The sequence below is a fragment of the Sinohyriopsis cumingii genome, chromosome 1, assembly GCF_028554795.1.
Source record: "Sinohyriopsis cumingii isolate HCF-2022 chromosome 1, ASM2855479v2, whole genome shotgun sequence".
NCBI classification, from domain to species: domain Eukaryota; kingdom Metazoa; phylum Mollusca; class Bivalvia; order Unionida; family Unionidae; genus Sinohyriopsis; species Sinohyriopsis cumingii.
This window is the reverse complement of record NC_142961.1, coordinates 67,468,990-67,484,346: the sequence shown is the minus strand read 5'-3', so window position 1 is coordinate 67,484,346 and position 15,357 is coordinate 67,468,990. Positions and strand designations below refer to the sequence as shown.

At 33.0% G+C, this 15,357-nt stretch overlaps 1 protein-coding gene across 1 annotated transcript in view; it reads left to right on the top strand.

Moving 5' to 3' along the window:
* The window catches only part of LOC149807055 (CD151 antigen-like), a 44,279-nt gene that overhangs the window by 18,887 nt on the left and 10,035 nt on the right, over positions 1–15,357 (top strand). Inside the window, exons 7-8 of the mRNA XM_089961303.1 lie at positions 1,650–1,786; positions 10,698–10,781. Coding sequence (XP_089817429.1) covers positions 1,650–1,786; positions 10,698–10,781 — 221 coding nt within the window. The remainder of the gene's footprint in view (positions 1–1,649; positions 1,787–10,697; positions 10,782–15,357) is intronic.

Genomic DNA, 15,357 nt, shown 5'->3' with positions numbered 1-15,357 from the left:
ACTTTGTAAAATTCAGCTAAAGACACGTTAACTAGTTTGTAGACACAGAATGGCTTTGTGTTTTTAGATCAGAATAAAATTAATATTTCACCAAAGCACAGATTAGTCAGCTAGTAATTTGTGTTGTGTGTTTGGGGCCAGATTTATTTCTTTAAACTGCAGGTAGACATAGTACACCAGATCAGAAATCAGATGGTTTGCCCTAAGTAGTGGGAGTCTGAAACCTAAATATCTCTATGTCACATGTTGGCAACTTATAACATGCATGCCAACAGTGGCACACTAGACTCTTTGGAATGTCACAGTTGTAAAAGGTTGCTAATGGCTGCTCTATGTACTGGATTTTGTTTTCCAGTTTTGTAACACATTCATGACCATTCTTGTTTCTGAGCAGTTTGTTAGTTTTTAAGGAGTTCTGGAGTGGATATGAATTATTACTTAATCATTGATGATATACAAAAACATTTGGATAGTTCATACCAATGAAGGCAATAGGGATTCTACTGGTGTATGTACAGTAGATCTTCTCTTCAAAGACCACCTCTTCTGCCAGAAATAATGGTCTCTTAAGGCAGGTGATTTCTCATAACAGGTAATTACACTACATATTCAATAAATCTGTGCATAGAAATCCTGGTCTCTCAAAACAGGTGGTCACTCATTACAGTGGTCTTGCAAGACAGGTTTTAGTGTACCATAGGCCTACATACTGTACAATTAATTTAGACAGATTTTGACAACTAAATTAAAATCAGATTGATTATATTTTTAATAATATTGATAAATATAGCTAGCTATTTATGTTTTCTTGCCTGTTTATTGAAGCAAAATTTTGTCTTTCATGTGCTCTCTGCCAATATTTTTTTTGGGGGGGTGTCACCAGTCAGCTCTAAAGATCAGAAATTATTTTATTAGCTGTTATTTTGACTAATTGCAGGATGAAAGGTTAATAATAATAAGAACAGAAACTGCATCCTTATATGACAGATCATCACACATATAAGTACATAATTTAGTACCTAATTATAAAGAATACAGTCCAGTTCATACCCACCTAATTACAAACACTACCTTTAAGAAACATTGCAAACATTAGATACTATAAAATCATTGAGTTGAAAATGTGACAAATAAATAACTGGTCAGGATAAATCACTTTTCTAAAATCACTAGTCCTGCACAGGTGGCTTTGGAAAATATTTCAATGGTAATGGATAGTGATGATGAAATAAATGTGATTATAGTATGTACATTTACATTTTGCTTCATATCATAATTTTATTGATTGAGGCAATCAAGGTGTCTCACTTATCCATGGTACAGCTTTTGTATTCATCTACACAATATAATACTCAACAGAATTGTAACATTTCTGATTCAGTGTTTTTCAGTCAAAATAATCTGTGTCCATTACATGTTTTAGGACTGCCTGACTGTGTGATAAATGGGTTTAAATTTTTATTACCTGTATTAAACTGTCATAATATTTTTTAGCATCATATTTGAGTAATCATGGTCTTAAGAGAAATCCTTTTAAGAAGACTATTCAGTAGCTATAAATTAATTGTGCAGCAAAAAAAGTAAATGTCCAGCTTTCTGATTACGCAAGCCTTATACATACCACTACATGTAATTTTTTGTTTGTCTAGATGGGAGTTTGGTTCCTGCAAGTTGCTGTAAAGGGATAAACCTGACCTCATGTCTTGGGAAAATTCCAACTGATTCACCTCCCTACAAGGGACCCCCTGTAGTTCAAATTCCTCCAGACTACACTCTTTTTACTACGGTAGGTCATGTCTTATTTTCTTTGAAGCTTTTACCAATACATTTAATAAGGAGTTAATGAGTTATGAACCAGCATATTGAAAGATAATTACACATTTGTACCAAGTTTTTATAAAGAATTTTTGGATTAGTTAAAATTGTATAATGTAGTAAATAAAGCTATTTTCACTGAAGATTATCAAAGTTTTTATATTTAGCCAGATTATAAGTCATATAAAGATTAGAAGTTAATGATCTTTTTATTTACAGCTAATTTAGCAGGAAAGTTTATGTTGGTTTGAGGGTTTCCAAAATGACATTAGTGTAATGTTTATGTAAACAATGGTTTTTAGATTCCCCTGATGACATATTGACTTGTGTATTTATATGCCTATATTGTGCATTGACCTTATTTCTAAACCATAGTTACATTATACTTCTGTTATTTTCTTGAGTTTTAAAACTTTTTGCAGTTATGAGAATTTAACTTCAGATTTTACAGTTTTAATGAAGGTGCAAAGCAGGAAAATCAATTGCATACAAGGCATGAATGGCCTTTGCTTTGCTATAATGGCTGTTTATTCACCATGTTTGAAAGGCCTTTGCATTGCTATAATGGCTGTTTATTCATCATGTTTAATTCACCTTTGCATTGCTATAATGGCCATTTATTCATCATGTTTGAATGGCCTTTGCATTGCTATAATGGCTGTTTATTCATCATGTTTGAATGGCCTTTGCATTGCTATAATGGCCATTTATTCATCATGTTTGAATGGCCTTTCCTTTGTCATAATGGCTGTTTATTCATCATGTTTGAATAACCTTTGCATTGCTATAATGACTGTTTATTCATCATGTTTGATTGACCTTTGCATTGCTATAATGGCCGTTTATTCATCATGTTTGAATGGCCTTTGCATTGCTATAATGGCTGTTTATTCATCATGTTTGAATGACCTTTCCTTTGTCATAATGGCTGTTTATTCATCATGTTTGAATAACCTTTGCATTGCAATAATGGCCATCTATTCATCATGTTTGAATGGCCTTTGCATTGCTATAATGGCTGTTTATTCATCATGTTTGAATGACCTTTGCATTGCTATAATGGCTATTTATTCATCAAGTTTGAATGGCCTTTGCATTACCGGTATTATAATGGTCATTTATTCATCATGTTTGAATAACCTTTGCATTGCTACAATAGTTGTTTATTCATCATGTTTGAATGACCTTTGCATTGTTATAATGACTGTTTATTATTATGTTTGAATGGCCTTTTCTTTGCTATAATGGCTGTTTATTCATGATGTTTGAATGGCCTTTTCTTTGCTATAATGACTGTTTATTTATCTTGTTTGAATGGCCTTTGCATTGCTATATTGGCTGTTTAATCATCAAATTTGAATGGCCTTTGCTTGGCTATAATGGTTGTTTATTCATCATGTTTCAATGGCCTTTGCTTTGCTATGATGGTTGTTTATTCATCATGTTTCAATGGCCTTTGCATTGCTATAATGGCTATTTATTCATTATGTTTGAATGGCCTTTGCATTGCTATAATGGCTATTTATTCATTATGTTTGCATGGCCTTTGCATTGCTATAATGGCTATTTATTCATTATGTTTGAATGACCTTTCCTTTGTCATAATGGCTGTTTATTCATCATGTTTGAATGGTCTTTGCATTGCTATATTGGCCATTTACTCATCATGTTTGAATGGCATTTGCATTGCTATAATGGCTGTTCATTCATCATGTTTGAATGGCCTTTGCATTCCTATAATGGCTGTTTATTCATCATGTTTGAATGGCCTTTGCATTGCTATAATGGCTGTTTATTCATTATGTTTGAATGGCCTTTGCATTCCTATAATGGCTGTTTATTCATCAAGTTTGAATAGCCTTTGCTTTGCTATAATGGCTGTTTATTCATCATGTTTGAATGGCCTTTGCATTGCTATAATGGTCGTTTACTCATCATGTTTGAATGGCCTTTCCTTTGTCATAATGGCTGTTTATTCATCATGTTTGAATAACCTTTGCATTGCTATAATGGCTGTTTATTCATCATGTTTGAATAACCTTTGCATTGCTATAATGGCTGTTTATTCATCATGTTTGAATAACCTTTGCATTCCTATGATGGCTGTTTATTCATCAAGTTTGAATAGCCTTTGCTTTGCTATAATGGCTGTTTATTGATCATGTTTGAATGGCCTTTGCATTGCTATAATGGTCGTTTACTCATCATGTTTGAATGGCCTTTCCTTTGTCATAATGGCTGTTTATTCATCATGTTTGAATAACTTTTGCATTGCTATAATGGCTGTTTATTCATCATGTTTGAATGGCCTTTGCATTGCTATAATGGCTATTTCTTCATTCCGTTTGAATGTCCTTTGCGTTGCTGTAATGGCTATTTATTCATCATGTTTGAAAGACCTTTCCTTTGTCATAATGGATGTTTATTCATCATGTTTGAATGGCCTTTGCATTGCTATAATGGCTGTTTATTCATCATGTTTGAATGGCCTTTGCATTGTTATAATGGTCGTTTATTCATCATGTTTGAATGGCCTTTCCTTTGTCATAATGGGTGTTTATTCATCATGTTTGAATGGCCTTTGCATTGCTATATTGGCTGTTTAATCATCATGTTTGAATGGCCTTTGCATTGCTATAATGGCTATTTATTCATCAAGTTTGAATGGCCTTTGCATTGCTATAATGGCTATTTATTCATTCCGTTTGAATGGCCTTTGCATTGCTATAATGGCTATTTATTCATTATGTTTGAAAGACCTTTCCTTTGTCATAATATCTGTTTATTCATCATGTTTGAATGGCCTTTGCATTCCTATAATGGCTGTTTATTCATCATGTTTGAATGGCCTTTGCATTGCTATAATGGCTATTTATTCATCAAGTTTGAATGGCCTTTGCATTGCTATAATGGCTATTTCTTCATTCCATTTGAATAGCCTTTGCATTGCTATAATGGGTATTTATTCATCATGTTTGAAAGACCTTTCCTTTGTCATAATGACTGTTTATTCATCATGTTTGAATGGCCTTTGCATTGCTATAATGGCTGTTTATTCATCATGTTTGAATGGCCTTTGCATTGTTATAATGGTCGTTTACTCATCATGTTTGAATGACCTTTCCTTTGTCATAATGGCTGTTTATTCATCATGTTTGAATAACCTTTGCATTGCTATAATGGCTGTTTATTCATCATGTTTGAATAACCTTTGCATTGCTATAATGGCTGTTTATTCATCATGTTTGAATGGCCTTTTGCATTGCTATAATGGCTGTTTATTCATCATGTTTGAATGGCCTTTGCTTTCCTATAATGGCTCTTTATTCATCAAGTTTGAATAGCCTTTGCTTTGCTATAATGGCTGTTTATTCATCATGTTTGAATGGCCTTTGAATTGCTATAATGGTCGTTTACTCATCATGTTTGAATGGCCTTTCCTTTGTCATAATGGCTGTTTATTCATTATGTTTCAATAACCTTTGCATTGCTCTAATGGCTGTTCATTCATCATGTTTGAATAACCTTTGCATTGCTATAATGGCTGTTTATTCATCATGTTTGAATGGCCTTTGGATTGCTATGATGGCTGTTTATTCATCATGTTTGAATGGCCTTTGCATTGCTATAATGGCTATTTATTCATTATGTTTGAATGGCCTTTGCATTGCTATAATGGCTATTTATTCATCATGTTTGAATGGCCTTTGCATTGCTATAATAGCTATTTATTCATTATGTTTGAATGACCTTTCCTTTGTCATACTGGCTGTTTATTCATCATGTTTGAATAACCTTTGCATTGCTATAATGGCTGTTTATTCATCATGTTTGAATGGCCTTTGCATTGCTATATTAGCTGTTTAATCATAATATTTTAATGGCCTTTGCATTCCTTTAATGGTTATTTATTCATCAAGTTTGAATGGCCTTTGCATTGCTATAATGGCTATTCATTCATTACGTTTGAATGGCCTTTGCATTGCTATAATGGCTATTTATTCATTATGTTTGAATGACCTTTCCTTTGTCATAATGGCTGTTTATTCATCATGTTTGAATGGCCTTTGCATTGCCATCATGGTTATTTATTCATCATGTTTGAATAACCTTTGCATTGCTATAATGGCCATTTATTCATCATCTTTGAATGGACTTTGCATTGCTATAATGGCTATTTATTCATTACCTTTGAATGGCCTTTGCATTGCTATAATGGCTATTTATTCATTATGTTTGAATGACCTTTCCTTTGTTATAATGTCTGTTTATTCATCATGTTTGAATAGCCTTTGCTTTGCTATAATGGCTGTTTATTCATCATGTTTGAATGGCATTTGCATTGCTGTAATGGCTGTTTATTCATCATGTTTGAATGGCCTTTGCATTGCTATAATGGCTATTTATTCATCATGTTTGAATGGCCTTTTGCATTGCTATAATGGCTGTTTATTCATCATGTTTGAATGGCCTTTGCATTGCTATAATGGCTGTTTATTCATCATGTTTGAATGGCATTTGCATTGTTATAATGGTCGGTTACTCATCATGTTTGAATGGCCTATCCTTTGTCATAATGGCTGTTTATTTATCATGTTTGAATAACCTTTGCATTGCTATAATGGCTGTTTATTCATCATGTTTGAATAACCTTTGCATTGCTATAGTGGCTGTTTATTCATCATGTTTGAATGGCCTTTTGCATTGCTATAATGGCTGTTTATTCATCATGTTTGAATAGCCTTTGCTTTGCTATAATGACTGTTTATTGATCGTGTTTTAATGGCCTTTGCAATGCTATAATGGTCGTTTACTCATCATGTTTGAATGGCCTTTCCTTTGTCATAATGGCTGTTTATTCATCATGTTTGAATAACCTTTGCATTGCTCTAATGGCTGTTTATTCATCATGTTTGAATAACCTTTGCATTGCTATAATGGCTCTTTATTCATCATGTTTGAATGGCCTTTGCATTGCTATAATGGCTGTTTATTCATCATGTTTGAATGGCCTTTGCATTGCTATAATGGCTATTTATTCATTATGTTTGAATGGCCTTTGCATTGCTATAATGGCTATTTATTCATCATGTTTGAATGGCCTTTGTCATTGCTATAATGGCTATTTATTCATTATGTTTGAATGACCTTTCCTTTGTCATAATGGCTGTTTATTCATCATGTTTGAATGGCCTTTGCATTGCTATAATGGCTATTTGTTCATTATGTTTGAATGACCTTTCCTTTGTCATAATGGCTGTTTATTCATCATGTTTGAATGGCCTTTGCATTGCTATATTGGCCATTTACTCATCATGTTTGAATGGCGTTTTCATTGCTATAATGGCTGTTTATTCATCATGTTTGAATGGCCTTTGCATTCCTATAATGGCTGTTTATTCATCAAGTTTGAATAGCCTTTGCTTTGCTATAATTTCTGTTTATTCATCATGTTTGAATGGCCTTTGCATTGCTATAATGGTCGTTTACTCATCATGTTTGAATGGCCTTTCCTTTGTCAGAATGGCTGTTTATTCATCATGTTTGAATAACCTTTGCATTGCTATAATGGCTGTTTATTCATCATGTTTGAATAACCTTTGCATTCCTATGATGGCTGTTTATTCATCAAGTTTGAATAGCCTTTGCTTTGCTATAATGGCTGTTTATTCATCATGTTTGAATGGCCTTTGCATTGCTATAATGGTCGTTTACTCATCATTTTTGAATGGCCTTTCCTTTGTCATAATGGCTGTTTATTCATCATGTTTGAATAACCTTTGCATTGCTATATTGGCTGTTTAATCATCATGTTTGAATGGCCTTTGCATTGCTATAATGGCTATTTATTCATCAAGTTTGAATGGACTTTGCATTGCTATAATGGCTATTTATTCATTGCGTTTGAATGGCCTTTGCATTGCTGTAATGGCTATTTATTCATTATGTTTGAATGACCTTTCCTTTGTCATAATGGCTGTTTATTCATCATGTTTGAATGGCCTTTTCATTGCTATAATGGCTGTTTATTCATCATGTTTGAATGGCCTTTGCATTGCTATAATGGTCGTTTACTCATCATTTTTGAATGGCCTTTCCTTTGTCATAATGGCTGTTTATTCATCATGTTTGAATAACCTTTGCATTGCTATATTGGCTGTTTAATCATCATGTTTGAATGGCCTTTGCATTGCTATAATGGCTATTTATTCATCAAGTTTGAATGGACTTTGCATTGCTATAATGGCTATTTATTCATTGCGTTTGAATGGCCTTTGCATTGCTGTAATGGCTATTTATTCATTATGTTTGAATGACCTTTCCTTTGTCATAATGGCTGTTTATTCATCATGTTTGAATGGCCTTTTCATTGCTATAATGGCTGTTTATTCATCATGTTTTAATGGCCTTTGCATTGCTATAATGGCTGTTTATTCATCATGCTTGAATGACCTTTGCATTGCTATAATGGCTGTTTATTCATCATGTTTGAATAGCCTTTGGATTCCTATAATGGCTGTTTACTCATCATGTTTGAATGGCCTTTGCATTCCTATAATGGCTGTTTATTCATCATTTTTGAATGGCCTTTGCATTCCTATAATGGCTGTTTATTCATCAAGTTTGAATAGCCTTTGCTTTGCTATAATGGCTGTTTATTCATCATGTTTGAATAAACTTTGCATTGTTGTAATGGTTATTTATTCATCATGTTTGAATAACCTTTGCATTGCTATAATGGCTGTTTATTCATCAAGTTTGAATGGCCTTTGCATTGCTATAATGGCTGTTTATTCATCATGTTTGAATGGCCTTTGCATTGCTATAATGGTTATTTATTCACCATGTTTGAATGGCCTTTGCATTGCTATAATGGCTGTTTATTCATTATGTTTGAATGGCCTTTGCTTTGCTATGGCCTTTGCATTGTTATAATGATTATTTATTCATCATGTTTGAATAACCTTTGCATTTCTATAATGGCTGTTTATTCATCATGTTTGAATGACCTTTGCATTGCTATAATGGCTGTTTATTAATTGTATTTGAATGACCTTTGCTTAGCTATGGCTGTTTTTTGACTGTATGTGCTATACTGGCCATTTATTCACTGTGTTTGAATGGCCTTTGCTTTGCTATGGCCATTTATTCATTGTGTTTAATTTTCAGCTTCTTGAATCCTGTAAAATATATAGGTTTATTTCTTCCTTAGATGTATTTATAAGTTTCCCTATCACCTAATGTCACATTATTGTTGTGTTTACTGCATCTTGAATATTCTATCAAAGAACTAGATTACTAATTGGCATAAGGTTTCTGTAATTCTAATTTAAGTGGTTTATGATACTAAATTAGATATGTTTATAATACCAACCTAGATTAATTAATGACAATGTTTGATTTTGACATTATTGTCTTGTTTAATATATATATATATATATATATATATATATATATATATATATATATGCTACACACATATAGTATACAGAAGTAAAACTACCATAAAATCATTATTTTAGCACCATTACATTTTTGTGACTATGTAGTTCCAACATATTAAAGACATACAATTTTAGCAAAATAACACTTGGTAAAAATATAAATTCTTGGTCATTGTTTTTCCTACCAAATGAAAAGCAATATGTCTTTGCATGCTACATAATGTCAAAACATCACACATGTTGAGTATATTCCAACACAAAGTACTATTATACTACATGCGATACAAATAGTCTCAAACAATAAAGGATTTAAAATAAAATTCAGATGAAATGTCAGTCAGATTATTTCTTGAAAATGATATCCCAAAGTCAGTCTGTTCACTAGTTGAAAGTACATCCTAGTACAAAGTGGCACTAATAAAATCGTGGCAACTAATACTGAAACCAAGCTATAAACTTTAAGACCAGTACATCTGGTTAGTCATTGGTTTTTCTATCATACATAGATATTCAGGATATAGTTTTACAATGTTAGCAGATATTAGTTTCCTAGCTAAAAAAATTAGTTTCCCAGTTAAATTTGCTACATTTTAATGGTCACTAAAAATGTAAATGCTTTGGTGGTGCCATTGAATGATTTAAATATAAAAAGAGACTGTCTTACCAAGGTACTGGTATAAGTCTTCATGCCAAAAAGACATAACATATTATGTTAGTATCATATTTTGTTTGAAATTATATATATCGAATCTATCAAATGTAATATAGACAGTACAAATAGTGTAAATGCAAGTAACTTCTTTTATATTCTCAACACCTTTTGGGGCAGATAATCTATACAAGGGCCAATTTTGCATCTATGAGTTAAGTTCATGTTTTATTGTTATCGTGTATATCTGTTGACTCAATTAAGTCATTGTGACCCACTTTCCAGTGACGAATTTATACTCTACATACTTTGTAAACTTTTCACTTGCAAAAGACTTGATATAATATGACATGGTGATTTTCCTTACAGGGTTGTTATGACAAAAGGCTTGATATAATATGACATAGTGATTGTTCTTACAGGGTTGTTATGACAAAAGACTTGATATAATATGACATGGTGATTGTTCTTACAGGGTTGTTATGACAAAAGACTTGATATAATATGACATGGTGATTGTTCTTACAGGGTTGTTATGACAAAAGACTTGATATAATATGACATGGTGATTGTTCTTACAGGGTTGTTATGACAAAAGACTTGATATAATATGACATGGTGATTGTTCTTACAGGGTTGTTATGACAAAAGACTTGATATAATATGACATGGTGATTGTTCTTACAGGGTTGTTATGACAAAAGACTTAATATGACATGGTGATTGTTCTTACAGGGTTGTTATGACAAAAGACTTGATATAATATGACATGGTGATTGTTCTTACAGGGTTGTTACAACAAGTTGGAGCATTTCATAAATCAGAATGGGATCATTGTTGGGACTTCGGCAATAGTTGTTGGAACTTTGATGGTGAGTTACTTCAATTTGCAGACAATTTATCAAACATCTATTTCCTACTGTGTTAATATAGAGTTTGTACATGATTTATACCAAACTTCGTTAGATCTGACATTTAAATATAATCAAGTTTGTGCCAGTCTGTCTGTCCATCTGTTTTATACTTCTTGTAAACACAATAACTCTGCAACCCTTATTCATTATTGGAGGCCATTTTGTAGATCAATTGCACATTACATATAGATGCATCTTTAAAACATTTTGTGTTTTCAGGTCCAATTTTGATGGAGTAATTGCCCCTTTTCTATCTCCACTACAGGAAATCCTTGCTTACAGCCTACCTCAAGAACCACTAAGCATATTTGAACATAGTTTAATATGTATATATTATCTCGTAGCTCTTGGTGTGTCTTTTGTGGGATCTATTTTGTTCACTCCATTTTGGACAGAGTTACAGCACATGTTGATCAACTTCATATCTGATATTGTTAACTGTAATGAGTATGGGCTGATAACCATTTGACCTATTTTGGTGCAGTTTGATATGAACATTATTTCAAAGACATTGGGACTTTCATTGTATTCATTTGTCTAGTGTTTAAACTTGTTAACATCCTGTTTCAATGAAGGGTCATGTATGCACTCCCACTCCTATTGCATCACATACCAACCAGTGGCTAAACAGGAGATAATTTTTAACCATTTTAAAAGATGAAATTAAGGAAATTGTGCATATACATATGATAGATTAAAAAACATTTGATCAAAAATTATTTTTCTTGGGAAATGTGACTTTTGTGGAGCTTGGTGTAAGTGCATGGATCATATTATATAAGCTGAAAGCCTAGATGGAATCTAGGGGCCTAAATAATGAAAATGTTTATTCATTGGGAGTTGATGAAGCTTCTGTTATGGTCAGTGAGAAAAATAGTGTTTCTGCTAGAAATGAAGAAGTGAACCTTTTTGCAATTAATATTCACTGTTTTTTGTACATTGTTTGGCATTGTGCACATTGAGTGGGCTGATACATAGGAAAGACTTGTCAGTAGATTTTAATGTTTTACTATTTCAAAAGATCCACAGATAGAACAACACAGTTAAGGGCAGTTCAGAAAGTTGTATATTATGAAGAAGTGAAACTAAAGTAGTAACTCTATGAGATTATTTGGTTTCTTGTAGTGAGACAGTATATGCTATTTAAATTAAAGGTAAAAAAAGCAAATGTCTTATTATGTTTACACCATTGCATCTTGGACATCCAGTAGGGCTACAAAAATGACCTTGATCTCTTGTTACTGTTATACTGACATGGTGTTTTCACTAAGATTTATAATGTTTATAATGGTGTTCTTTGGTCATCCAAGATGACCATCACTACTCTTCCTGAATAAATATTCATATCAGCATGCAGTTTTGTTAAAAGACTTCTACTGAAGTCAGGAGGGTTGTAAATGAAAATAGTGCCTATCCAACATCAGTATGGCCATCATTACAGCCATCTTTAAAATCTTGTTAACACTATTCTTTCCTATTGTATTGACTTGAGGTTTTCACTTCAAAACTTGTTATGAAGCCTAGTTGTTCTTTGGAAATGTTGACTCTTGGATATCCAATAAAACTTCTTTTAATGTCTAGTTGATCCTAAATTAAAATGTTACTAATTAGACTGCTAATTTCATGGATAGGAGCATGTTTTAAATTTTGTTATCATTCTTGTGGGGTTTTCACTCAAACACTTCTTATGATATATAGTTGGTTCTAAATGAAAATGGTGCAAAACTGATGTCCAGTATGACAACCATATGAAAAATCTTATTATAACTTCATGTGGTTTTCTCTCAGAAACTTATGATGGTTTTTACTATATGAAAATGGTGCCACCTTCTGTTCTCTTTTTGGGAAATGAACAGGACAAAAATACCATTTTAAGGCTGTCAAGTACACATACCATTTTATAGTTGAATCCTGCCACTTTTGAAAATTAAATTATATCACCAAGTGTAGGTTGACCTCATCAGATAGGAGCAAATGTATGTTTGAGACTGGATTAAAAGTTGATAAAATGGCACTTGCAGAGACTTTGTTTGCAAATGTCTTGGCAGAACACAATTTACTATTCCTCATTGCAGATCATTTTACTGGCTGTGTTTCCTGATTCTGAGATTGCACAGAAATGTTCATGCCAGCATATGCAGAAAACACACGTTGTCACTAAGGCCCAATCATCCAACTGGGATGAACTCATAGTAATTAATGTTTATTGTGAGATTTGCCATTGGAATGAAATTCATGATCTAAACTTGATGTTTTATTATAATATGAAGAGAATACATATTATGGCAAAAAAATGCATTCCTTTTATTTTGGTTCTCTTGAAACATACAATTTATGACATTAAAATATCATACTGATTTAGAAGCCATTGTACTGATCCAAATTTTGTAATATACTGATTTGATGTCTAGGTTCTCTCAAATGTATTATCACCTGGCAGTCTTCTGGAAACAAAGACTTGGTGCATTTCAGTCATGGCAGGAGATATTTCAGTCATAGCAGGAGACATTTCAATCATAGCAGGATACATTTCAGTCTTGGCAGGAGACATTTCAGTCATAGCTGGAGACATTTCGATCATAGCAGGAGACATTTCAGTCATGGCAGGAGACATTTCAATCATAGCAGGAGATATTTCAGTCATGGCAGGAGACCTTTGAGTCATGCAGTCGACACAGTCTGGAAAGAGATTTCTCATTCTGTCACTGTCACTGTGGTAATTGTGTAAGAAGGCAAGTGGGAACCAAATACCCAGATCTCCTCCATTTGTTTCTCAGATGTTGTCATTGTCAACAAATTCACCACACTTTAGACATACTCTTTGTCCTAGCAGACTCATCATCCCAATTGAATCATCTCATGCAAAGCAAATGGTCTTTTTCACCCCACTTTATTCTCACAAATCTGCCCACCTTGGGGTTGACCACTCTTGGATTTATTTGCAACACATTGGTGTGCAAAGCAAACAATATTTTTTGCTCTGATCTCATGTCCAGAGGCCTGGACAGTCACTGCTCTCTTCATACACTGGAATGATCAAGTTTCATACATATTTCCTTCATTTCCTGAGATCCCAAAGTCTTGAAAAAACAAGGGATTCCATGTGATCCTTGATCCTGATTGCTCCCTTTAAGTGGGGAAAAACAAGAGATTGTGGTCCTTCCTCCCTTGCGCAAGCAAACTTCAAATGTTTCTTCTGAACCCGTTACTGCATGTTTAACCTTCATGTTGGAATCATCTCACCCTCAGGTGCAAACATTTCTCACAGCAAGTGGCAAACTGAAGGCTAGAGTTCCTGATGATATACAATTTGCCCTAGATATTATGATAAATAATGTCCTGTTTGCAGATGATGCAATCATTTCTTCATCAAGTAGCAATGTATATACCCTGGAATGCAAACTAAATTCAGACCTTACATTAGTTGAAGAGTGGTCAGAATAAGATAAGATGGTAATAAGTGAATCTAAGATGAGATACATGCGTAAGTGAGCATAAAAATCTTGTAAAGTTAGAAAAGAAAAACATATTACTATATATTGACAATACTGGAGGAGAAAATGTAAAGGATGTATTAGAAGTTGACAGAAGTCTTAAGTGGGAAAAGTGAGAAACAGCAGTGTCTCTCCCATGTATAACTTTGTTGCTTAGTACAAGAAAGAAGTATACCAGACTCCAGAATTCTTTACTGTAATGCTTATATATTTCCAAGATTGACTTCTGTTCAACCATAAATGGAAATTGTATCAGTCAGGCTTAAAAAATGAGCAGGAGAAAATGTAAAGGAAGTATTACATCATGTACACCAGATCTAGCCACATGAAAAATACCAGAGTCCTTGACTCAGCTTAAAATAATGATCCTAGTATTTATCCTTCACTCAGAAAAACAACAATAAAATCTTGTTTACAAAACTGTCTTTGATTTTGGACACGGTTAGCCACTAGATACAATTTTACATTACCTATAACATATGATGAAATAATAAAAAAATAACTAACAAACAATGCAAATCAAATGTACACAACACTAAAAAATGTTGTTTTAATTTTATACATAATTAATGTTTTATGACAAAGTATAATACTGATGTAAACTTGTTACATCTTACATTTTTGCAGAATAACCTATAAGTATATCTATGCAGAAGTGATCATTTACTGCTTTGTATACATGAAGATCTTGTTGAAAGTCATTTTCAAACAGTTCTACTTTGTAATTGTTTTTTTTGTTTGGGTTTGTTTTTTAAGCAGAAGGTCTCAAGGGGGATTAGTTATATAGTGTGACCCCGCTATAACATGGTGGTTGGGATCCATAGAATCTGACTGTGTTATAGACTGAACCATGTTATAACCAACCAAGTCAGTTAGCTGAAGAAAATAATGCATCTACCTAAATTATGGCTGGGGAAGGTAAAAAAAGTGTGTGTATAGTGTATATTTATGTGCTTTTGATTAAATCAAGATAAATTAGTCTGTAAAACACTTGTATATTGAGTACAGTCCATAATCCATTATGTACTGTACATGTAGAT